The sequence below is a fragment of the Sceloporus undulatus genome, chromosome 3 (assembly GCF_019175285.1).
Source record: "Sceloporus undulatus isolate JIND9_A2432 ecotype Alabama chromosome 3, SceUnd_v1.1, whole genome shotgun sequence".
Classification (NCBI taxonomy): domain Eukaryota; kingdom Metazoa; phylum Chordata; class Lepidosauria; order Squamata; family Phrynosomatidae; genus Sceloporus; species Sceloporus undulatus.
This window is the reverse complement of record NC_056524.1, coordinates 29,666,580-29,693,589: the sequence shown is the minus strand read 5'-3', so window position 1 is coordinate 29,693,589 and position 27,010 is coordinate 29,666,580. Positions and strand designations below refer to the sequence as shown.

The following is a 27,010-nucleotide window of genomic DNA, read 5'->3' as shown; positions in this document are numbered from 1 at the left end:
GGGTGTGATAACCCTATATGTCCATCCTGTGGAGTTCATGTATTTTCTTAAAAATCTCTTCATTTACTTAAGGTATAGGGTATTCCTTTAATAGGCAGTTGCTATCTTTTTAATGCTTTCCAACTGATGTAGTAGATATAGTTCATGATGCAGGGAACACTTTAGAGATACATCATATAATTAGAAAACAAATATTTTCACTGTGCTTTTACTGCCTTTACCGAAAAGAGATATGTACTTTATAATATAAATGTTGTTTTCGTAATTGACTCAGTTTCCTATGATTGCTGTTCATTCATTCCTTTTTATTTCAATTAATATTAGGTACGTGAAATTGCCTACAAGGTTTTTCTCTACCCAAATTCTCAACAATTGAACTGTTTAAAGGAACTGCTTACCAGCAGAAACCTTCTGGCCCAATTAGTTGGATATGATACTTTTGCTCATCGGGCTCTTCAAGGAACGATGGCCCAAACCCCAGGTAATACCAATGTGCATAAAAGGAAGAGACTATTAAATTTATTGCATGGCACTGTGAGGAATGGAAGGGAATGGGGGAAAAATGTGTTATCGCACGGGAGAATGCCGCCGATGCTGCCGCGAGTCCCCAATCCCCCAACTGTTCCACAGCTGCTGATTTTGAGGAATGATTCTGAACAGTCCTTCAAAATCGGCTCCTGTGGAATGGCTTGGGGACGAATTGGGGACTCTTGGCTGCATCAGCGGCATTCTCCCGTGCGATGACACACGTTTTTTCCCTGTTCCATTCCCCTCCCTTCTGTTCTTGTTCTCAAAGTGCCGTGCGATAAACCTAAAATATGAAATAAGCAGGGGGTCGAGGCTAAATGCTGATAATGCAGATTGCTATATGTGATTAGCAAATTTTGCTACAGTGAAATTTCTGAGTGCTGCCATGCACTACTTAATGCGGTATTCAGCATTTTAAGTAAATTGCATCCATATACTAGACATACTACATTAGAAGCAGGTCTCAGTGAAATCATTATGTAGAATTATGTAATCATATTGGCTCATATTCTATCAGTTGTTATGTTTGGTTGTTCTTGAACACTTTTTTATCTTTGGTCCAAAGCAGGCAGGCCAAATAAAGTGGCTTCCAGGCTCTTTGGAGGTGTGGCATTCAAAGCTGCCTGGAAGTTGCTTATACGGCCTGAAGCCAGCCTGAAAAGGAGTGGCAAAAAACTGCTCCTGTTGCAGTGGCTGCAACAGCATCTGGCTTCAGGACAGCACCATTCGGACTCCTCAGTTCCAGAGTGATTGTGGCCGGATTGGCAGCAGATCACTCCATTTGGCCCATCTGCTTTGCCTTCATGATTACTAATAGACATTAAAATGGTCCTGTTCAGCACTTGCATGTTATTTTGAAATTTCAGTAAATAGTGTCATCTAAAACTAAAGATTGGCACTGGGTTAAATAAAAACTATTGGTCAGTTCCAAGAGTTGGAAAAAAGAAATCTTGCAGTAGTCAGGAAATAATCGCTAGCTCTTCTGTCATCACCCACTGTGGTCTGTGTGATGTTTAAAATGACCTTTCATCATAGGGTTTTCCTTACTGAAAGACTGAGAAGAACACAGGAATATGCATATTTCAAAGTTTAATTTTGTTTATGGATTCTTTTATAACAAAAAACAGATGATTACTACATTCAATATGTTTTGCATTATGGTCTTCTGAATTACACTTTGTTCAGTAGATTAGTTTATTTTAGATGAAGTTTACAATTGTGTTTTTTCTTAAGTGTTCTGTTTACCTAGTTACCAATAACTTTTCTTACATTTCCTTTTTTAAAGAAAGAGTGATGCAGTTTCTTGTAAAGCTTTCAGATAAGTTATTCAGTCGGTGAGTTTCTTTTTTTATTTGATCTTACTAAATAGGATAACAGATATATCCTGCTTCAAGGCAAAAACTTAATATAGAAAAAGGATAGGAAAATTTTATCAGTAAATTTTGATTATAAAAGGTATAGTTTTGTGAAAAACTAACTGCAATCAGTTACAGTTTATGATCAGAATTGTGCAAGTTGTCTTAATTTCCAATGATGGAAAAAAGAAAGCTCTCTATTGATTTTTCACCATTGCTTAATGTTCCCTTACTGAGAAAGACCTGAAAAAAACAAAGAAAACAAAATAGCTCATTCTGGCTCATTTTCTTCATTTTTTTGTTTGAATTACATTTTTATTTGTGTGTTGAACAAATACTTGTCAATTAAAAGTATGCACATGTTTTGAAAAGCCCTTTAACAAGGTTAATTGTTAAATTACTTTCCAGAACTCAAAAGGATTTTGAAATGATGGAAAGCATGAAAATGAAACTGAATCCTATCAAATCAGTAAGTTACATTGTACATTTATTTTTTTTCTCTTAATGTGAATGAGTTGAACACTAGCTTGAAAATAACTTCTATAATGTCAGTGATCTGATGGTGTAATCTAACCTTCCCCTTCTTTTTAGCATCATTGGTATAGCAGAGTTAGTTTGCAAAGCTGTGTTCTCTAAGGGAACTAAATGCTAAAAGGATGATAATGATTTTAATACAGTGATTTTTCTAGTATCCAAACCATAAAATGGAAAATGTAATGTGTTCTCTTGAGTATGTTAAATATTATGTTCAGTTAGTTTATGCAGAGGTCAGATTTGAAAAATCACATGCATTCAACTTAAAAATTGGCAAACTCCAATGCTTTTGTTCACTAGCCTTGGCTTTTCCAGTCACTGCATTCTTGCATGATTGTTCCGATAGATCTGCCTCACGATATATAATTTGTGACACCAGATGCCTGTAAATGAATAGCTTTTTGTGGGTTTTTCGGGCTATGTAGTCATGTTCTGGAAGAGTTTCTTATTTATTTTTCTAGAACATGGCCACATAGCCTGAAAAACCCACAAAAAACTATTGATGCCAGCCGTGAAAACCTTTGACTTCACCTGTAGATAAAATTTACAAATGAGTGCATGTGGAAATCTTAAAGTTGAATGTCCACTGCTTAAATTTTATTCAGTTTGTCTGTCCTGATTGCTTAGCAGAAGTAATAGCAGTTTGTAACTGTCAGTGCTTTATTGGCCCTTTGGTGGCTATACATGGATCCAGATCTGCAGTTAGAAGTTTGCAGTCAGTCAGTAGCTGTGGGCCTGACTTGGAGCTTGAAGATTCTATTGTACACATTATATAGAGGCTCCTGGTTTCATACCTGACCATTATACTCTATGAGTATCCCATTGCCTGAATGCTGTTATTATCTTCTTTGCCAGAAAAAGATGCAGGGGTCTGAACATACATAGCCTTAGATATCATATTAGAACAAGGTTGCAGTTCAGACCATAAAATTTCTAGTCCAGGCTCCAAATCTCGTGACATAATGCTCCTAAAAGACAATGATGCATGTCCCCCAAGTTAGGCCGAACAACTTGTAGTCAGATACAATAGTCTTGTAGCTCTTATAAAAGGAAACTGAGGTTTGAATTTGAACATGTTTCAAGTGCAAGAATTCTGCAGTTATTGTATGAGAGGTAGCTGAAGAATCTGCCTACGTGTATCTTACCACCCAGACTTAAGATGTAGATGGTGGTAGATTGGAGAGAGGTTTTTCCCACTCACTGTTGGAGACTGTAAGACACAGAGTTTTTTGTTGTGTGCCTTCAAGTCATTTCCAACTCATGGCAACCTATACCAACCCTGTCATGGGGTATTTATGGGGCTGAGAATGTATGACTTGCCCAAGGTCACCCAAGGGACTTCCTTGGCTGAGTGGGGAATCGAACTTGGGTCTCCAGAATTGTAGTCCAGTGCACCACACTGGCTCTCTACACAGGGAAGTAACTGATGACTTTGTGTCCCTTTTCACTTTCCCTTTTGCATTCGTCTGCATTTCTGTTAGTTGTAGATGATATCCATGTACTTTTTCTTTGTAAACTGCATAGAGGCATTCAATTAATTTGTGAATGTGGCTTCTGTATATTGCTCTCCTCCTGCTGATAAAAGTAGGTATAAGTAGTTTAAAAAGTAGTGTAAAGGTAGATAAAAGTAAGGCATTTGTACCTTACAGAGGAGGTGCATGACATAGTCCCCCTGTTTTTAGATATCCATGTAGGGCTAGGCTATAAGGTTTCAGTAAAAAAACCAGCTCATAGAAGTTTGTTCTAAATACTATGGAGAATATAGTTCAGAATTAGTCACTCCTCCTAACCCACGGATCTGGGATCCGCACCCTCGAATATCCATGGAGGGGCGATCTCTGTTGTCTCCAGTGGTGTGCGTGCCTGGGCCATATGCACAAGGGTGCGCTCCATTCAAGCCTTTGAGGCTTGAATATGTACAATCCGCTGTTTGCACGGAAGGGGGGTCTGGAATGGATCCCCCATGAAAACAGGGGGCCGACTGTTGTATCTTGAACTGTGCTTATGGTATTATGGAGAGCCTGTATGAACATTGGGATATAGGTATAATAGGTTCCCAGTTACCTTTTAGTAGATCTATGTGTTTGAATACAGTGGCTGGTTACAAAATCTAGAATAGTTTTGGACAACTTTTGGCCCACTCACAACCCTAGGTTTACATAATCAGTGATGATCTGTTGTAAGCCTTCTAAGCCTAGTAGAACCTTTTCAGTTACAGAATACCCACAGAAAAAGTAATCTCTTAATGTCTTTCTCAATCTGTGGTTGACAGGTGAAATTCTCCTTTTCTACACTAGCCTTGCTGAACATAACTACAGTGCGCCTGCGCCATATGCGAGCAAGCTATATGCAGCTCCCTTCTTACATGGAAGCTGAGCACCAATAAAAACAATGACACGCATGCACATTTCCTATGGGACACGAGCATACACGGATTTTCCCTTACGCGGTGGGGTCCGGAACGGATCCCCTGCGTAAGGAGAGGGCCCACTGTACATTATTATCTCCTTGCTTTATATATTCTTTCATATTTTTGGTTTATGTCATGAATATAAACACTAATAATGACAGTAATATGGTATCTAGTCAAAGTTTTATATAGTCAAAAGTTTCACCTGTCAAGTGTCTTGCTGTATAGTGTATATTGATTGTGTTAGACTAAGTAGCAAGGTTATAAGGCCAGTTTGTAAACAAGAATCATAGTAATGCTACTGTGGAGAAAAAGCTTTGTATTTAATTATTGCCACTTGATTTTTGTGAAGCAGTAAAAATCTTGGATTCTTTCATTTCAGAAATTGATGCCCTGGGATCATCCATACTATAGTGGTGTCCTACGTGCTGAGAGGTAAGTGTTACGGCATTCTGTTTGAATTGGTTCTTCTAGGTTTTCAATCATTAAGAGCCTCTCAAAGGATTTCCATATGGTCTTGCTGTAAATCATTTTTCCATTTTCACTCATATTGTGTTGTGTGTCTCTGGGATTATTATGTAGAGATATCTTGCAGCACCTTTGAGACAAACTGAAAGAAAGAAATTGGCCGCATGAGTTTTTGTAGACTTTAATCCACTTCTTCAGATGTATTTGGTGGAGTGGAAGCCAGGCACAGACATATGTATGCCATTGGTATGTGAGGATGTCAATTCAAATTAAAAATCTTTTGTGTATGGCAATGAAGTTACAGATCCAGTTTTAACAATGGTCGTTTGTGCACAAAGGCGTTGTCCGGGATTGCTGCCAGCAATCTCTGACTTATGCTGATAACCAAGCCTGCAGCCAACACGTGTAGGCAAAACAAACCTTGTGGAGAAGCAGTCAAAGAGCGAGCCGAAGAAACAAGCCGATGTCAGGGTTGCAGAAATTCAAGCGTGCCGAAAGACGAGCCGAAGTCAGGAAGCCAGAAAGCAGCGTGGTCAAAACAGCCTGAGGTCACAATAGCCAGGAGATAACAAAGGTCCAGTCCGTGGTCAAGATAACAAAGTAGCAAGGTAACAAGATGTCAGGAGCTAGAGCAACAGCAATCACACCAAGGGCTCATGCAATAAACTCTAGCAACAAACTCAAACCTCTCTCCCACTTAAATCAGGGAAACTCTCCCTCGAGCCACCTGAGGCTGGTTTGCTAATTGACTTTCTGCAATCCTCCTGGATCTGCGCCTGCAAGCACTCTCGGCCCTTCTCTCTTGATAAGAAGGCACCTGCAGGCACGCCTCGTCTCCAGAGTCACCACTAGGCTGTGGCACCATAAGAGGCCTTTCCTCAGCACTAGGACCTGGTTGGACCTCCTGCTCTGGGGCTGGGGAAGCACAGCTGGGACCTGGCAGAGCAGAACTAACACCTGGCGTAGCCTCAATCAGCCCTTGCTCTGGAGGAGGCTCATCCTCCTCCTCATCCTCTGAGAGCTCATCTTGGCTGGCCATGACAGGCGTAGGAAACTGGTCTTTGTGCATGGAGATGAACTAGCAAATCCAGTTTTGCAATGAGCTGATGGTGAGGGTAATAGATGAATCCCCATGGCATTATGTGAGAACTGGCATAACCATGGAAAAACATATGGCTCTCCCAGCTTTGCACATATATATTCTCTTGTGCTCTAATGAAGCTGTGTGAAGAGCTTCATGGTAAGTATGTAACTGTTCTTTCTCCTTTCCCCCTCCTGCTACTCCTTTCCACCATAATCCATGGTAGGTATATAACTACTTTCCCCTTGTGGGACATAGTGATTTAGCGGTTAATACACTCGTTCTGAAGATTGCAAGGTTGGCAAATCGGCAGTTTGAGGCCTAGGCACTGTCACTAGACCCAGCTTCTGCCAGCCTAGTCGTTTGAAAGATAATAGGTACTACTTCAGGTAGTCTTCAACTGTCTTCTCAAACTGATGCGGCAGCCAGGAGTGCCTGTTATCAGCTTCGGCTGATATGCCAGTTGCGCCCCTGCCTGGAGCAGCAGGACCTAGAAACAGTCGTACATGCTCTAGTAACCTCTTGTATTGCTTTCTGCAATGCGCTCTACATGGGGCAACCTTTGTGCCACGTCCGGAAGCTCCAATTGATACAAAACATGGCAGCCAGACTGGTTGCCGGAAAATCCAGGTTCGACCATATAACACCTATTTTAAAATCATTACATTAGATGTCTATTAGCTTCCGGGCACAGTACAAGGTGTTAGTTATCACCTATAAAGCCCTACATGGCCTGGGTCCAGTGTACTTGAAGGAGCGCCTCCTCCTGTACAATCCTTCCTGTACACTCCGATTCTCTGGGAAAAACCTCTTGCAATCTAGAAAGACTAGACTGGCGGTGACCTCCCAGAGGTCCTTCTCTGTCATCGCTTCAAAAACTTGGAATGACCTGCCGGAAGAGATTCACCAATTATCCTCACTCGAGGCTTTCAAAAAGGCGACAAAAACCTTTCTCTTCCAGCAGGCCTTCCCCAATTGATAATGTCCAGAACCAATTGAATCCCCTTCCTTTCCTTCTGTCAGCAAACACCTTTTTATTTATTTATTTATTTATTCTGATAGGCTTTAAACAGAATGTTTTAAATGAATAGGCTAAGAATTGCAGTATTATTTAAAACTTAACATATTGTATCCTTCACTGGCTGCCAATTAGTTTCCAGGCAAGGTACAAGGTGTTGGTGATTACCTTTAAAGCCATACATGGCTTGGGTCCAGAATACTTAAGGGAACACCTTCTTCCGTACTGTCTGTCCTGCACTCTAAGGTCCTTGGGGAAGAATCCACTTCAGCAAAAAATATCTAGACTAACCTCAGTTACCCAGAGGGCCTTTTCCATCGCTGCTCTGAAGTTATGGAATGGCTTGCCAAAGGTGATCCGCTACTCTTACAGCCTTTAAGAAGGCTTTTAAGATGAATCTCTTCCGGCAGGCCTTCCCTACCTAGTTCCTCTCCCCGTTTACTGTGACTTACGTTGCTCTGTCCACCAATTCTTCTCTTAAATTTAATGAGAAGAATTAAATTAAAATTAATTAAAATAAAATTCTTGCCTCAAGAAGAAGAACCCTCCCTCCACGCCAGCTGTCATCATCAGACCTGGGAGGGAGTGAAAAAGACAGGCCCATTTCCATCAGGTCTAGCTGTGAATTCTGTGACTTATGTCACTCTATTTTATTTTATTTTATTTTATTCTCTGTATTTTTATTGCTGTAACTTGCCCGGATTCCTTGTGATTGGGCGGGCTATAAATAATAATAATAATAATAATAATAATAATAATAATAATAATAATTATTATTATTCTATCTTTTTAATTGCATTTTATTCTATTGTATGTGGCTTGAGATAAGATGAAATTTAAAAATAACAACACTGAGATATTTGGTCTCAATTTTGCTGATATTTTTAATGCTCAGTGTCATTAGTCATTAACATTATACCAGTATGGTGTAACATTAAACGAGGACTCTGGAGACCAGTGTTCAAATCCCCACTCAGGCATGGAAACCCACTGGGTGGCCTTGGACAAATCATACTCTCTAAGCCTCAGAGTAAGGCAGAGGCAAACCCTCTCTGAACAAAAATCTTATCAAGAAAACCCCATAATAGTGTTGCCAAAAGTTGGAATCAACTTGCCACGCAACAACAAATATCAATAATATGACATCTGGCGCTTGGTCTTCTGCTGAAGGTCCTTGTGCTAGGCAGGTCTGTCAGTTCCCTAACATATCACTATGGAGGATCCATTGGTCCCCTTCTGTCAATTTTCACAGGCTGAACTCCAGTGGTTTTTTGCTTCAAGTAGTGTTTTTTGCTCCAGTAGTGTTTCTAATATTTAAACACCGGGAGGAGCCCTTGCATCAACTTGTCATATTTCTACAGCCATGTATTTTGTACACCTTTGTAAAGTTTTTCTTTTGGAGAAATGAACTGCCTCCTTGATTATCTTTGATATGGGAGCAGTATCAATTGCACTGTATGCTTAGAAATATATATATTTTAAAAGCACATTTTGTGATTAGCATGCATTTTGTCTATAGCTTTTAGTAACTGCAGTGAATACAGACAAGATGGAGAAATCACTGTATATTTTAAACATTTGAAATGGAAACATTTTATTGTCTTAAATGTACTTCCATTTCCAAAAGACAGGGTTTACATTTAAAAACACAGTTAAATAAAACCATATTTTAATAAAAAATGCATATGAACCCAAAGAAATAATTTTGCAACACATAGATTTAAAAAATACTGATTGCCAGAAGATGCTTTAGCCACCGACAGGTAAGAGGTTGTCCAAAGTAAAAGAGTAGAGGCACAACAGTTGGATAAATCTGTGTAATGTCATATAATCCATCATAGTAGCTAGAGAGGATTTTAGCAACTCGTGGTAAAATTCTGTACATCCCCCAGAGCAGAAATCCCATTTGGACAGAATGAGATTTACTTTGGTGTAAAGATGTATAACAATGCATTTTTGAGACAGCTGTCTTCAGTATATTTATTTGGCAATAAGTCTTGTTGATTGCACTAGGACATACTGTACTTGTGAGTCAACATGCACAACACTGTTAAATTTGCTAGTGTTTTCCCCTTGGATAATCAGTTGTACCTGGAGTAAGGGAAGAATTTACCAGATTTTGAAAATTGTTTTTCAAGCTAAGACTTCAAACATACATTTTTGAAGAAGTTCCATTGAACTCCACAAGAGTTCTTTTACTTGATTACTCAGAGGTATGAGGCTGCAAATTAGATTTACCTAGTTATGAAGACGATGTATGCCTAGTGCAAAAGGTTTCTGTTAGTCAGCACTCTTCTAACTCTTAAAACACAGAAGTAACTGAGAGAAAGGGAGAGGATTTCTCTCTCTGATTTTTGAAAAATACCTAAAACTGATTGAAAGGTGTGAGTGAGAAATGATCTTATCAATAACGGTGCGTGGGAAGAATTACAGCTCATAATATTAAATCCTTGTTTGTCTCTTTCTTCAAATAATTGTTGTGGGTATACAGTATGAAAAAATATAGGCTTAAGAGAGCCAGAATAGGAAGTCGATATAATGTTTGTTTTGGATTGGGAAGACCTTTATTTTAAACAGCTCTTGGCAAAGAGGCTCTTTGGGTGGTCTTGAATCAGTCACTTAGCCTAACCTTCGTCACAGTATTGTTGTGAGCATAAATTGGGATGACCCCATGCACACTGACTTCTCCTTGCAGAAAATTGAGTGATACTTAGTATGATAAATAAACGAGAAAAGATAGTTAGGATCTAGCATGTACATTCTCAGTAATCATAATGCAGTGATGATATGCAATTAACACTACAAAAGGTTTTAAATGAGTCTTTTCTTTGGCTTAATTTTTTGGCTGTCTGAAACAAAATCTGAAGAAATTGAATATTCACACTCAAGCTTTTGCTTTATTAGGGATAATAAAATTATATTTCCTTTAGATATGTTAGCATAATACTGTCTCCTTTCCTTTATATATTGTGGTTATGGAATGGTGCAAGAATTTTCACCAAGTGAATACTTCATAATAGTTATAGTTTTGAATGCTCCTTCTTTAATGATAACAAGTAAATAAAGTAAAATAAAATGTAGAAATGATGCAGTTTGACACCACTTTAAGTAGACATATATGAGTAAACATATATCGGATTGTGCTGGTTAATATGGCAGAATTTTTAAAACTTTTATAAAAAACATGCTGATAGGTGCCTATACTCTGTATCTGGCACTGGGGCAGAACATTTGTTACAAACTTTGTTGAAGATGTGGTCTTAAATTGTTCAGTTTTCACTGTAATTATAAAATTGAGTTGAAATGTGTAAGATATAGATATAGATACAAGAGGCATTACTCTTGTTTGAAGAATTACTCACCACAAGTTACTCAAAATAACACCCCTCTGTTTCCTCTTCTCTTATCTCTCTTTTTAAACTTCTGACTACATTTGTTAGGAATCTGATAAATCAGTCTTGCTTGAAATCATACTGAAAAACTAGGAAGCCAAGTGGCAGTCATCAAAAACAGGAGCCTGGTTCTTGCTCTCACCCCAACTCTCAGTGTTAGCATCTAGAGATTAAAAAATTGAAATGATTGTTAACTTGCTCTGATTTTCCTCGTCTCAACAGTTAGCTGTTGAAGTGAGATAAATATAATGGTACTATAGAATATGGTATTTATATATTTTGCTGGTTTTGGTGGTGTCCAGACAATTTACATAATGTCTGATTTCTGCCCTGGTGTTGATATGAGCAAGTGCACTATTTGTAGCAACTACATTCATTTATATATGGATTGCATACTATAAAATATTTAAATTGGGGTTAGTTTCATGGCTTTTTGTCACCTATGGCCTCTCTTTTGTTTGTTACAGATATAACATTGAACCTAGCCTATATTGTCCCTTTTTCTCTCTTGGAGCATGCATGGAAGGACTGAACATCTTATTCAATAAACTCTTAGGAATCTCTCTTTATGCTGAACAGCCTGAGAAGGGAGAGCTGTGGTGTGAAGATGTTCGCAAACTGGTGAGAATTCTGATTCCTGAATGTCAACAGATAATTACAAGTAAACCCACTTTGATGTTGAGTAGAGTGCCTGAAGTGTAGGAATACACTGTTAGGAGATTGAATTCTACAGAAATTGAAAACTTATTTTTATTAGAAAGGAAAAGGGTGAAGGAATGTTTATTTCTGGGTCCTAATTTGTATCTTTTTGTATCCTGTTACATTCTTATCCCACCCTCACAACCATGTTAGCTGGTGAATATCTGTTTCTTTAATATTAACTCTATCAGTGTGTCTGAGGTAGTGGATTGAAATCCAAAAAAGCTGTCTCAAAAGTGGTGAAGGTCCTGGTAGATTCCATTTTTCCTCTCCCAGTTTCCATTTTATGGTGCAACAAACACATAGCTGTCTCGTTGAAAACTGCTACAATGGAAGGCTCTAGATTATTCGGAGAGAGAGAGAGATCACTGTACGTATTTTCAGTTTTAAAAAGTTTATGGCGGGTTACAGACCGCCCGTTTGGGGTGGGCTGCACCCGCCCCTTTCCCCGCTGTATCGGGGCCTCAGTGTCCAGAGCGGCAGCCGCTGAGGCCCCGAACCACCGCTTTTCAGGCTGCGGGGAAGCGGCAAAAGGCCCCTTCCCCGCAGCCTGGAAAGGGGTGTCCTTGGGGCTTCAAGCCCCAAGGACACCCCGTGGTGGCGGGGAGGAGGGCCCCTTTCTCCTTTGGTCCGCTGGGCGCAGCCGTGTGAAGGCTGCGCCCAGCGGACCAAACCAGGAAGGCGCTCCGAAATGGAGCTCCTTCCTGCTCCGCGCTAAGGGCGCATTAAGCGCCCTGGCGCAGAGCGAGGATGTCACGTCCGCTCTCCCCCGTATAAAAGCGGCGTGGTCATGACGTCCTCATGACAGCGGCCGTGTGGAACGGCCGCCGCCATTTTGTGCGTGCAGAGTGTGCACTAGGGTTAGGGGGGTGCAGAAGCACCGCCCCTTTCTAACCCTAGTACATGCTCCGCGCATACTTTCTTGCCCGTTTGTAACGGGCCAATATAAAGGTGTTGCATTTGTAGTGTTTTCAAAAATTAAATCACCTCAATATTTGTTTTATCTTTTCACTTTGAACTTTCACATTTTTTCCCAGGCAGTTGTCCATGAACAAGATGGTTTATTGGGGTATATCTACTGTGATTTCTTTCAAAGACCAGGCAAGCCTCATCAGGTAACAGTTCATACAGTTATATTTAGAAACTCAGTTATTAGTTCCAACTAGAACAAACCAATTTAATTAATAGAAGTTTGAGAGTTTTGATTTACCGAGTTCTCATTTCAGTGAGTTTATTTTGATTGGGAATAAGAATTATGGATGGAAAAAAATGGTGTTGGACAGAACAGTGTGGATGGAATTAGAGTTTTCGTCGCTCCTGAGTTAAATGGAAGAAGAAGCATACCTTGCCTTAAGAATCTGTTTATTTGTGAGGCTTATGTGGAATTTCAGAAAAATAAAAGGGTGCACAAAACATGGTGTACTTTTTAAAACATGAATTCAAAAACTATGCAAAAACATTCTTCTGTCTAAGAGAGGAAGGTGTAAATTAGATAACATGTAAAATGTGCATATTAGGAAGAATGTGCCAAAATTGTACAAATTGCAGTACAAGAATAATAATAAAAAAGTCTTTTATTTACATATAAAAAAAGTATGGAAAGAAAGTCTTCTAGAACATGGCGACATAGCCCAAAAAAACCACAAAAAACTATGGATGCCGGCCATGAAAGCCTTCGACTTCACATATGGAAAGAAATGACAGATGAATTTCGAGAAACTGAATGAAACTGAGACATAGATTTTCGCATCCCTACTTACAGTTGCATTTAGGTTATATACCAGCCATGCGACAGGGTGGGGGCATGGCGTCTGTATGCCAGCTGCCCTGACTCCACCCCCACTCTGCCTGCCTCACCAGACAGCAGGCGGCATCGTACTGCATCTTTGGCACAGCACTTACATGCACTGCACCGAAAAGCCACCATGGCTAGGGCACCCTTTCCGCAGCACAAAAAGGTACTGCTTTTTGTGGTTCCCTTTTGTGCCACGGAAATGCCTGATGAGAGCCGCAGAGTGTAGTTGCTATAGCCCCGATCCGGCGATGAAAGAGGCAGTCTGTTCATCCCCAATGGTTTTGAAACCTCCAGCTCCATAATAATTAGTTTGAGAAGTTATTGATGTATATATAAATCAGGCCAGGGACACTCCATTTAAACATATAGTTAGAATATTACAAAAATTAAATGAAATCCAAAGATTATTTTTGAAACTATTTTGATAGAACAGTATTAGAAAATACTAAGTATTAAAAAATATCTAAGCAGAGATTTAGATACCACAGTGATAGAAACTACTAAATATCAGGGTAGTTCTTATTATTATTTATTCTGCTTATGAAATAAATGTTCAAGGAGTACTTTTTTGTGCTTCTTCATACCTCCAGAATGCTACCAGGACCAGTTTCTAAATTACACTATATGAAGATGAAGATATATATATACTAATCGTTTTAGTAAGAATTTGGTAAAATATTTTACATAGGCATAATCTATATAAAGGCAAAACAACTGATGGTTTTGTTGGGAGGACTGCTTTAAATATATAGTTATTTTTATTCTGCAACCTAAAATGATGTTGCACTATCAGAAGTACTTTAATTTGATCTTTAAGGCGCGTTACAGAGCGCCCAAGAAGGGTGCTCTGCCACCACCACCGGTTGCTGCGTCCGCGAACCGCAGCAGCCAAACCACACGGTTCCCAGACGCAGCCGAAAAGAAGCACCGAAATGGCGCTTCTTTCTGCGTACTGGAAGTGGCGCCGCGAGGCACTAGTCGCGCACTTGCGGTGTCACTTCCACTGCGCGACGCCTGGACGCTACATGCCCGCGGCGTCAAAATGGCACCCCCGTGTGGAACGGGCACCGCCATTTTGTACAGACTTGGTCCGTACTAGGGTTAGGGGCGTCAGGAAGTGACGCCCCTTTCTAACGCTAGTACGGACCCGTCTGTAATGGGCCTAAATTTCTATTATGTGCTGATGCTGAATAGGGCCTTTCTTTGTAAAAGTATACATAAGACTAACATCCAGTAGTAAAAGGAAGTTCATGAAAAGGAGCTTCTCCTTCTCTCATCTTCTTTCTGTATCCCTCATATCTCTCTCCAGTCAGAGCCTATCAGGAAGAGGTGCAGGGAACTCTTGAGTGTAATATTACCCAAATTTTCAAAGAAGGAATCACATTGCATGGCACTTTACATTTTCTTCCTTTCCCTTGAGCTAGTATTTGAATTTTAAATGTTGAATTGTGCCCTGAAGACAGGACACCAAATTTCATTCTGGCTCACCAGTGTTCCTCTGAGGCACCAAGAAACTGAAAAGATTGCCAAACAGCCACATTAAACTACAATAAAGCCCTCACTTTAGCCACCCAAGTATAGAAAACTACATTCAGCATCTGTTCTGGTACAGTGTAATAGCTTAGTTTCAGATAATTCTATAATTGTATGCAGGATCTGTGACTGATATTTTAAAATGATACCAATATGATAAAGTCCTTGATTTTTCTATTTGACTTTCTTCCATTTTACAAAAATAGGATTGTCACTTTACGATACGTGGAGGCAGACTAAGAGAAAATGGAGAATATCAAACCCCTGTTGTTGTGCTTATGCTAAGTTTGCCCCATTCTAGTAGCAGTTCACCAACATTGTTAACTCCTGGAATGATGGAGAATCTTTTCCATGAAATGGGCCATGCTATGCATTCTATGCTGGGAAGAACTCGATACCAACACGTGACTGGTAAGCAATCAATGTATTGTTTTAAGGTCAGATAAGTTCCCCCCCCCCCCCCAAAGTATTTTATAGTTAGTACACAGTTTAGGGCTTACCTACACAATATTCTTTATTCAGATTGAATCAACTGTGGTCCAGGCACATGAAATTTGGAGGAATTTGGGCTTCTTGCAGATGGGGAGAGTCCATAAATTTCACTGAAAAAGGATTCCTAAGTTTTACTGAAGTATCTGCGAGTATGCGCAGCTGCACTTTTACAGCAGAGGGAAGGGCAAACAGATGTGAATTTGCACAGGAAAGTGAAGACAATTCAAGTAACTGATGCAAATGTATGAAAATCTGCAGAAATTCACATAATACAGTTATGTGTAGACTAGCCCTTAAAGTGTATAGTTCACAAGGGAGGCAAGACTGGATTTGGAAGAAAGAGTTTTGAATGGTAAGAAATGATTTTATCATCATTTCTTTTGAAATGCCAGGAAAAACAGTCCCTCTTCAAATGACAGGCATCTCAAACAGTAAAGAAAAGCAAATATGAACAATAATTATATGAAATTATCAGATAGATAGTACAATGATATTTGTAACTGTGATTAAATTCTCAAGCATAGTTTGATATTTTAATTGTAACTAGGTACGGAGTTAAAGCAATTAAAGATTTGGTGTTTCCTGTGGGGCCAGATTGGATGCAGCTTGGTTTACGTTTATAAAGGGTGTGATCCACAGCTTTATAGGGTGCCTCACCCAGCTGTTTAAATATTGTGTATTACTTTGTGATTTGCAGTGTAACATGCAGGATTATAATTTAGTTTCTCTGCCAATAAGTACAATAACATTATAGAAATAAAATATTTACTTAATGAATGATTTATCACAGTTCATCAAAAGTGCAAATGGAAAGTTTAGGGGAACTCTGAGAAGGAGAGAAGAATTTGTGTAAACATTATTTCTACCTACATGTTAATGCTCCTGTATTATTGTGTGCAGGGACAAGATGTTCTACTGACTTTGCTGAAGTTCCCTCTATATTGATGGAGTACTTTGCGAATGACTATCGAGTAGTAAATCAATTTGCAAGACACTATAAAACAGGTCAGGTAGGTATAACTAGAAAGCAAGTCTGTTGTAAAAAATTAATCAGTTCAGTTATGTAAAGTAACTTAAAGAAAATTTTGTTGTTGTTGTTGTTGCAAGCCTCACACTTTTTGTCCCTCTTTGACCATTAACCATTACACAAATAAAGAGTAAGTAAGTCTTTTGTGGGTTTTTTGGGCTGTGCGGCCATGTTCTAAAAAAGTTTATTCCTGACGTTTCGCCGGCATCTGTGGCTGGCATCTTCAGAGAATGCTTGCCTGGAAAGGAGTTGGGTATATAATTGTGTGACCTGGGAAGGCAGGAGTGATTTGCATGTATATTGTTCTGTTGCTAATGGCAGGCCTCAGAGTGGGAGGGTATGCAAAAGATGATTAGTGTCTGTTTGATTAGTGCTCATTGTCTGCAGGGAAACCCCTGACCCTGGGAGATTTCTCATTTGCATTTGTTGAGTAAGTAAGTAAGTTGTTGTGGCTATTTTAGAAATAATTTTTAAAAATAATTTTCCATTTGAAATTCTAGAAATAATAATTCGCTTAAGAGTGTTTTAGAATTTTCAGAGTGCTGGGAACAAAATTGTAGACAGCAGTTTGAGTTCAGAATATTCCATGTGTTATATTGACTTTTCTTCACTTTTCAGGATCACTTGTATAGAGTTTCTTGTTGTTTAGGATGTCCACTTTCCGTCCATGTTTATTTGGAAATAAATCCCAACAAATCCAGTAGGACTTACTCTCAGATAAGCTTATTTAGGATTTCAGATTTTGAATATAATGTCCATCATATGTTGTACACTTACAATATAGTATGCAAACTGATATTTCCCAAGTATCTTAGCAGACTTTTTTTAGTCTGTTTTGTAAAGAACATTGTTTGTTACAAAATCATTGTATACTAAGAAGCAAGTGAGTTATTGTTATTTTTATTGTTATTATTCCTATCTGATGTGGCATTGGTTTGGAGTGGTTGGATTATGACTCTGGAGACCAGGGTTCAAATCCCTATTTGGTCATGGAAACCCACTTGTTGACCTTGGGCAAGTCACACACTTTCAGCCTTAGAAAACCCTTGTGATAGATTTGTTTTAGGGTTGCAAATGGGTCAGAAACTATTTGAAGGCACGCAACAACAATAACCTTTTCCTGGTTTGGGACTCAAAACAGCTTATAGTAAATTAAACAAATGTGGTTAAAAATTCACAGAGAGGCTTATACACTATGCATAAGTAGGTGGAGAAGAAGGAAGGGTTGCCTTTCTTTCTTCAGTTTGGGAATGGAAAGGGTAATTTTATTTGTTTATTTATTTACAGTGGACCCTTGTTATACGCTGGGGTTTGGTTCCAAGATCCCCTTTGTATAACAAAATCCATGTATGCTCAAGTACCATTAAATATAATGACATAGAAAAATGGTGTCCCTTATAAAAAATGGAAAATCAAGGTTTGATATTTGAAATTTATACTTTTTTTGAACATTTTCAAACTGTGCATGCTTGAATCCGTGTATAAAAATCAATGTATAAGAAGAGCCGACTGTATTTATTGCACTTGTATGCCACCTGTCTCCCTAAATGGGATTCAAGTACCTGGATGGGGTCAGAGCACTGCTTAAGCTCCAAGAACAACTTCTTGCCTCTACCTCCTGTCACTGCCTTTGTGCTTGGTCCCAAATAGGTTGCTTTCCTTGCTTGTCTCCCCCCTCCCTTTTTTTCTTTCAGTCTGTGTTCTCATTCTTTTCCCTCTTTTATATTTCTTTTCCTAGCTGTATTTGTATAGATGTAGACATTTTAAGAGCCATCATAGTATAGTAGTTTGAGCGTAAGACTATGACTGGAGATCAGGGTTTGGTTTCCTGCTTGTCCAGTTAAACCCAAGGTGACCCTGGGTAAGTCACACACACCCAATCCCAGCAAACCTCATGATAGATTCATTTTAGGGTCTCCATAAGTCAGAAACTACTTGAAGGCACACAACAAGAAGAAATCAAAAATGCCCTTTACACACACACACACACACACACACACACACCATTGTAACTCTTCAAATAAACAGATCCTGTCCTTCCGTCTAGCTCTTCCTAAGTATGTTCCCTGTATGCATTTTTTAAAGGAGAGGAAAAGATTTGTTGTGTGCCCCTAGGTTTGTTGTGTGCCTCTTGATCTATCCATCAGTCACAGAATTTTGGCCCTGAAATTTGCCCTCGACTTACAGTATACAGCGCGCATGCTCCATACGTGGGCGCGCCATACATAGCTTCCGGTTTATGCGGAAGCCATGCTGTAATACTTTCGCATGCGGCTGCCATGCTGCCACACGCACACGCCTCATTCATTATAATGGGGCTCGAGCATAAGCGGAATTCGCCTTATGTGGGGGGCGGGGGTCCGGAACGGATCCCCCATATAAGGCGAGGTTCCACTGTATATCAAGTCAACTTATACACAAGTATATACATCAGAGATGCTAGTAGTGGGTCTTTCACAGCCTCTCACTACACCACCATTTGGATTATCATACGACTGACAGATGAAACATCTTGAGGTCTTTCAGTCTGCTGTTCATATGTGGACAGCATGAATGGGACAAACTAAACTAAGGATGTGATTAATAACTTTCTTCAAGAGAATGCAACTCCAGTAATCTCTATCTTTATGTTATGAGACACTCTTAAAGTTAAGTGTAGAGAGAAAACATAAAGGAACTGAGTTGCACCAGTTCTTATTCAATTTTAAAAAACCTAATTATGAAAGATGACTTGCTCAACTAATTGGTTATTCATGTACTGTATTGTTTCAGTTGACTTAGGTTATCTTTGGTCAATGTTATCTTTTAATGCTGATTTTAATTGTAGTTTTACTAGATTTATGTACTTGAACTGTTCTCTCTCTCTCTCTCTCTCTCTCTCTCTCTATATATATATATATATATACACACACATCTTAATGTACTCTGAAGTGCCTTTAAAGAAGGCTAGTCTAGTGGATACAGAGACTAGGAAGTTAAAATGCTCTCCAAACCTTTCCCCACTTATCTCTGTTACAGCTCCCCTCCCAATTTTCCCAGGCCAGCCTTTAATAGATTGCTTCACAGCTCACTGCTTCTTGTTCTGAATCTTTCAACTCACTCATGAATGCTGTCTAACCCCAGTGATCTGTTTGTAACTTGCTTATAGCTGTAAAACTCCATGAACCATACACTATATTTTTCTTATGTGGAGAAAAATCTATGTTAGTGAAGATGCTCAACTGCAACCAAGCAAATTGCAATTGTTTGTAACTGCCATAAAATGGCTGCTTAAATAGTTTTCATATACACTTTTCCCTATGCCTTATGGCTGATGTCATCTTACTTTGATGTAGTGCTTTAAGTGGTCCAAGAAAAAGGTTTTTTCTCTCTGGTATCCCGTTGAGGTGCACATTGACTTGTTTTGTCCATTGCCTGAAAACAAAGAACTCTCTGCTGTATGCTCCAGTGAACTACAAACCTGGATTTCCAATTCAGTGAGGCCTTGTGGGATTGTGGTTTACAAAAATACCAATTAGCAGAGTTCTGCTATTTTGTTCTGTTTTAAACAGGATACTATTTGACAGTTCAGAGGCACAGTGTCTGCTTGATGTGTTTTGAAATAACCAAAATATGAAACTATGAAAAGATTAAAGTTATCCAGTAGAGCCAATTTAGCTGTAACTGTGTTAAAAATTATACCCCAATAAAATAAATTTATTTGCTGCTGCCAAGTTTTTCAATGTTTATAATTGGGGGGGGGGAGTTTCTCCTCCTATAGGATTAAATGAGTATAAGGAGTGTCTGCTGTAGTTATTCAGCAACCATAGAAGGGTCATAGATGTGAAAAAGGAAGTTTAGACCATAAGATGATGTTTGCAGACTCGGACCAAAGATCCATCTAGCCAGCACTTTATTTGTAAGGGTGACAGCCAGATGCCTGGGAGAAAATCACAAATAGAGAATGAAGATGGAAAAGCACATTAGAGCACATTACAGTAGTCTTCTTACCTGTGAATATGAAGGTTTTATGTAGCTGTCACTGATAGATCTGCCCTCCATAAACTTAACCAGTTCTTTCAAAGTAATATATGCTAGTGTTTGTTGTTGTACTTTACAGTGAATTGGATGAAAAAGATGCATTGTCTGCAGAAGCACTTATTTATTTATTTATTTATTTATTTATTTTCTGAATTTATTTCCATCAAATTTCACAAGTGACTTGTGAAATCCAGTGTTAAGGATTCTTCAAACTTTCTACCCATCCTTCTCTATTTTATAAGCATGCACACAGTGATACTTACAGTCCTTTAAATGAGGATGTCCTAAGGTCCTAGGTAAGAGATGAGACCATCTCTAGTCTTCACTAAAACCCATTATATTAACATGTCCTTGAAACACCACTAATTTTTCTTCTCAACACTGCTCTTTAACAGACATTAACTCCCAAGAATAAATTTAAAGACAAGTTTTAAAATGATATAACTTAAATAGATGATTATATTTTCTTTTTCACCATCATCATTATGGTTACTATTATGGTTTTAATTGTTTGGTATTAAGAGTTAATTGTGTAAATTATGGCCAGAATCCTAATGGTGAATCATGCTGATGTAAATGCACTTTCTAGCATATCACACAAGGCTGGTATTCTAGTAATGGTTGTGCAAACAGCCTAATAGGACAATATAATTATTTATTATTGTTATTATTATTATTATTATTATTAACCTTTATTTATGAAGCGCTGTAAATTTACACAGCGCTGTACATGCAATCTTTTTAGTTAGACGGTTCCCTGCCCTCAGGCTTACAATCTAAAAAGACATGACACAAAAGGAGAAGGGAGTGATGGAGGGAAAGAGTAAGAGGTCCAGCAGTTCCTCTCTATCTCCGAGGCCTGGACCAAGGCAGATGGACTGGAGGGAGGGCTTGGCTTCAAAATGGATGGTTAATCTTCATCCAGGGAAAATACATACTCTCAAGTAGGATAATACATATACAATACATAGCAATACAGGAAATGGTTCGATAAACAGGCAACAAAAGAACATCAGATAGTAAGCGACAAATATACAATGCCTGGGAAGGCTTCTCTGAACAGGATGTACCCTGTTGCATAATAGCCTGTGCAGGAATGCAGTCCAGTACAACTCTTGTGTAGCATAACTCTGGTGTTGTTACACTAGCATACTTGTATGCTTTGAAATCACTGAATGGAACTCTGTTTTCCTGCAACAATTCCAGATATTCTTGATTTTGACTGTTAGAATTCATGTTTCATCTAATCTTCCTTATATACTTGCTTTGTTTTTAGCCTGTTCTCTAAAGTGGCATATGTCAGTTTCTCCTAACCACTTTTCCCCAAAAACAGTACATATTTTTTTGTAGGGTTGTGTCTGTATGAAGACCATCTAATGGTTTTCATAGCATGTGAAAATGAATCCTTAGAAAGACTTACAGTCCAAGCCTAGCCATGTTTACTGAAAATGTGACCCACTTTTCAACTAATTGTGTGGAATTGCAGCCATAGTTACCTATTTCCTGATTGTATGACTGCAATGCTTTGCATGTAATACACCTGAGAAGCACCACATATGCAAGATCAGTTCACGCTTATTATTATTATTTTTTAAAATGTATTTCCATTGCAACACTCATTTATAGCAAATTTTTAAATTATATTTTAAAGTATTCTGGCTAGTTGTTGTTGTTGTTGTTGTTGTTATTATTATTATTATTATTATTATTATTATTATTATTATTATAGCACTGTAGATTTGCACAGCACTGTACATAAAAACAATAAATATATAAGAGTAAACCTGCACTATTGTTTTTATGGCTTTGGTTCATTTCTATGAATATCCTGTTTCATGATAATGACTCTCTTATACATAATTGCCATTTATTTATTTATATGCTGCCTTTCTCCTCAATTGGACCCAAGGCAGCTCACAAAAGATACTTCAAAATATAGTTTAAAAAATAGAATTTAAAGCATAACATTAATGTAACATGTTAAAAATATAAAAACATTAAAAATACTAAGTTAAAAATATAAAACCATCTCTGTCTGTCTGTCTGTCTATCTATCTATCTATCTATCTATCTATCTATCTATGGGAACTGCTGTGGAACAGCATTTGCTCTAAAAGGAAAATCATGCTATTTTAAATAAATAATAAATGAATAATATGTTTGTATCTAAATAGGAACTGGAGTTTTTGAAAAATGGGAGAAAGGCAAGACCGAAGGCAGTTAAAACTCAGTAAGAACTGCACCATGATGACTATAACTTATGTCTTTAAGCAGAGGCCGGATGGCCATCTGTCAGGGATTCTTTGATTGAGAGTTCCTGCATGGCAGGGGGTTGGACTGGATGGCCTCTTCCAACTCTATGATTCTATAATTCTATGATTCCTTTATTCCCACTACAGTAAAATTATTGTTCTATTGTACTGTGTTTTAGACTGTAAGCTACTTTGAATCCCAATTTTGAGGGGAAAGGTACAAATAAATATAACAACAACAACAACAATAATGTCAAAAAGAATGAAAAGGCAAAGCAAAGAAAATGGCAATTATGTTAGCTGTGGTTTTAGCCTAACTTTAATGTGATAACTTTGCTTGATTATAACCCAGAAAAGTTTATTCATACCCTACAAATCCCAATTCCTCTCTGCGCCCCTTTGAGGAGAAGCACCAAAGAGCTGCCACCACTGGCCCTGGTGGTACAGTGGTTAAATGCAGGTACTGCAGCCACTCTCTCACAAACCTGAAAGTTATGAGTTCTATCTCAGCCAAGGGCTCAGGGTTGACTAGGCTAGCATCCTTCCAAGCTTGCTAAATGAGTACCCTCCTTGTTGGGGGCAATTAGCTTATAGTTGCAACCCGCTTAGAGACTGCTTAGTGCGGTATGAAGTGGTATATAAATGAAGCCTCACCAGTGACATTTTTCTGCCCTGACATTTGTCAAAAAGGTCAGTAGCAGTTCAGTAGTGGAGAGCATAGAGTGGGGTCGGTGCTTCGTTTAGATTCAATTCAAGATGAACTAAGCTCTCACCTCTTGATACTCTTCTCAGAGAAAAGGTCAATTCCTTTTTTTGTTAAGAGATAACATACAATACTTACATTGACCTGTGGATAAGTCAACCCACATTTTTGGGCCAATTTTTTTACTAAAATTTCTAGATATACATGACATATATACAACAAGGATTTTTTGGGGTTTTTGTTTGTTTGTTTGTTTGTTTGTTTTTTGGCCTGGAGAATTGGGGATGACATCAAACCTATGACCCTATTTCTCTTGCCTCAAGTTCTGCCTATGTTCTATGTATGCAGATTAATTATATTGGCATGTGAATTAAGCTACAGGCCAAAGCAAGATGAAATACAGTAGTGTTCTTTGAGCCTCTTGGATGCTCGAACTCATTCTCCCCTTTTAAGTAAGATGTGCCACCTGGACCATTACGGTGCTGAGCCAAGAGGAATAAAAGATTAACTGGGAAAGTAGTAATTACCAGCTTGAGAGAGTATGTTATTTTTTAAACTTGTACATTTCTTTCATTAGAAGAGGTAAAAAGAGGAAAGCATTTGGTTCACCTGTCTTGCTTTTATCTCTGTGCCGATTAGGCCTGTGTGTGGTCTATCGTTTATGTCTGGTCTTTTCATGTTATACATTTATATTCATTAAATTTTGTGGAGAGGTCTGTTCTTCTGGTTAGATTTTTTTCCCTTTGAGGGCCCATATCTGGGGCTGAGTCCCAGAATAGTAATTTTACTGTAATGGGGGGTGGGGGGGGGTTTGTTGTGGAAAATTACAACTTTGCACACAGAACATTCCTAAGTTATGAAAACTGTACTGATATTTTCTGGATGGGAAAATTATAGATCTTGCTTGGCTAATGAGTATGTGAAGGATTCTTTCAATTTAGGAGTACCTCTTACCCATTTTTCACTTCCAGTTTCTATGTTACAGTGAGTAACATTTTACTTAGCTTTCAGTAATGTTTATACAACTGCTTTTGTTCTATTAACATCAGAATAGTTTTTCTAGATATCATAATTGGTGCAGAACTTGAACATGTTGGTGTGTGGTCAGATTTTGCTAAAACAATTTTTAAAAGCTTCAACTGTAAAGTTTAGGACATGATAGAAGAGTTCTTTATATATTCCAGACATCTGTGTTCCATTTTAAAAGCTAAAGAAGCTGTAAAATATTTTGGAAGTGTCTCCAACACTCAGGGCAAACATGTACATTGTAAGAAACACAGGGCTGCCACTGTAAATAGGAGTCCACATTAACTTCCCACCATGCCATAAGTAAAACTTACTCTTAAATGGCATGTGGGCAGGGAAATTCCCATGATAATTTTAGGACACATGTGCAAGGAGGAGATAACTAGATGTCATAGAATCATGCAAATAATTACCCCTAGATGTTTTTTCCATTGGGGCAACAACCTGTAGAGTGTGTTTTTTTGAGTCAGAAAGCAGGGCTTTCCTCTGAACTGACTGTCATCTACAGTAAAGAGTGACCCTTGTGTCCTGTTCTTTCTGCTCTTATCACCACCCCACCCCCAAGTACTTTAAAAGCAGAATAAAAGGGAACAGCTTTTTTCCTTCAAGGAAGAAGTGATTTTGTATGTCCTATCATATGCTACTTCCTTACCTTGTCCTAAAAAAGCAGTTGCCTGTGTTTCCACTTGCACCAGTCTTTTCCTTTCTGAGAGGTAGGATAGCAAGACAGAGCACAGTTGGGTGCCTTTTCATAAAGCAATTCAGATGATGGAAAAGATGGGAGTCTGGAGTGAAGATCTCCCACAGCACTTTGATTTTCACATGATTTCAGTTATGTTTCTTCAGTTGTTATGTGTAAAAATTGTTTAAAACATTTACAGTTTTTGTCTTCCTTTTTTTACTGAAGCCACTGCCCAAAAACATGGTGTCAAGACTCTGTGAATCTAAAAAGGTTTGTGCTGCTGCTGATATGCAGCTACAGGTACGTTGATTGGTTCCATATGAATTTAACTTTACTGTAAAGTGGTAACAATGTTTACATTAGTAGAATATAAAATTTTAAACATAAAAGATTACTTTATTGATCTAGGTAGAATTTTAATGAATTCAGTTTGTTTTAAGTTTTAAAATTATTGTACCTTACAAAATCTATGATTTTATGTTATTATCCTTTTTTGCATATGTCTTTACTTAAAACTCCTAATCTGATCCATCCCAGCTCTTGGGACTGTGAGGCAATTTAGAAAACAGATAGAGCTGCAAATAAAAGCAGATCTTTACTTAACGTTTAACAATAAAAAGCTAGCCTTAATTTTAGGAAAAGGTTTCCAGTGCCTAAAAAATTCTTTAGAAGAAATTTATTATCTTTCTCTGGGCTGATGTACACCTAATTCTGATTTTTTCTCAAATGCAATTAAGAATGGTAACTAATTTCAGAAGTACATTTTCACTCCTATGCAACCCCCCCCCCCCACTTAATTTCCTTCTCCGGCTAAGAACAGACTTGCTACCCAGGTCAGTGCTAATTAGGTTCAATTTGCTGTTTGTACTTGGTTTCTGATCCTGGTTGAAGAGGAAACCTGGTTAACATTAATTAGGGTTGAAGTTAATGTCAACATTTGCTTGAACTGCAGTTAAGGCATGGTGAGAAGGCATAGTGCATATTTTTTACACTGTTTCCCATTTTTCTTATTGGTGTGCAAAAATGAGCCAGCATTACATCTGCATTGATCTTTGCTTTCTAGATTTGGTGTACAGTTGAAATGATCAAAAGTATGTTTCCAGTTACTTATGATAAATTCTGTATCTAGATCAGTGTTTCTCAGCCATTGGTCCTCAAGATGTTTTGGACATCAACTCCCAGAATTCCTGAGTATCAATTGTACTGGCTGGGACATCTGGGAGATGCAGTCCAAAATATCCAAAGGACCATAGTTTGGGAAATAATGGTGTAGATATTTTGTTTGTAACAGTTAGATCAGGGCTGAGGCCAATAGGTGTGGGGCCTTATCAAAGTCGAAAGGTGTTGAAACAAGTCTTTCTGAATTCAGATAGACTTAGGCTGCTGCCACACTGCATAGTTAATGTAGTTTGACACTGCTTTAACTGTCATGGCTCCATCCATTGGAATCCTGGCATTTGATGTTTGTGGCATCAGAGCTCTCTGATAGAAAAGGCTAAATAACTCATAAAACTACAAATCCTAGAATTCCATAGCATTGAGCCATGGCAGTTAAAGTGGTGTCAAACTGCATTAATTTTGCAGTGCAGATGCAGACTCAGTCCTAGTTAAGTATGAACAGTGTTACTATTTTAAGCAGATCTCTGGGAAACCACCAGTCTGGAACATAAACATCCAGAGTGAGAGCAAGCAGGGCCAGTTTACTTTCTGGCAATGAACTTGAAAGGTTTACTAACCTGTCATCAGTTTTTCAGAAACTAATCATGCAAACAGTAGCAATGTAATCCTTCAGAAATGTTTGCATTGTAGATGTAAAGACACAGATAAGGACAAAAGCCATCCTGAATCTATAATAAATGAATATATATTGGCAAATTACAATTTAAACCTGTTCATGGATTTTTTTAAATTAAACCCAGATCTAAGTAACTTGAAAGAGGAAATGCACTTGGACATTTTAAATGATAATTGATTCCATTTTAGACAGGAATATAG

At 38.3% G+C, this 27,010-nt stretch overlaps 1 protein-coding gene across 3 annotated transcripts in view; it reads left to right on the top strand.

Annotated features, from left to right (window-relative positions):
* Nucleotides 1-27,010, top strand: part of LOC121925514 (mitochondrial intermediate peptidase) — a 68,940-nt gene that overhangs the window by 14,668 nt on the left and 27,262 nt on the right. For all 3 annotated transcript variants that reach the window (XM_042457741.1, XM_042457742.1, XM_042457743.1), the window contains 9 exons: nucleotides 325-481; nucleotides 1,814-1,862; nucleotides 2,292-2,352; nucleotides 5,210-5,262; nucleotides 11,254-11,407; nucleotides 12,523-12,600; nucleotides 15,020-15,224; nucleotides 16,206-16,315; nucleotides 25,241-25,315. In XM_042457741.1, the coding sequence (XP_042313675.1) occupies nucleotides 325-481; nucleotides 1,814-1,862; nucleotides 2,292-2,352; nucleotides 5,210-5,262; nucleotides 11,254-11,407; nucleotides 12,523-12,600; nucleotides 15,020-15,224; nucleotides 16,206-16,315; nucleotides 25,241-25,315 (942 nt within the window). The remainder of the gene's footprint in view (nucleotides 1-324; nucleotides 482-1,813; nucleotides 1,863-2,291; nucleotides 2,353-5,209; nucleotides 5,263-11,253; nucleotides 11,408-12,522; nucleotides 12,601-15,019; nucleotides 15,225-16,205; nucleotides 16,316-25,240; nucleotides 25,316-27,010) is intronic.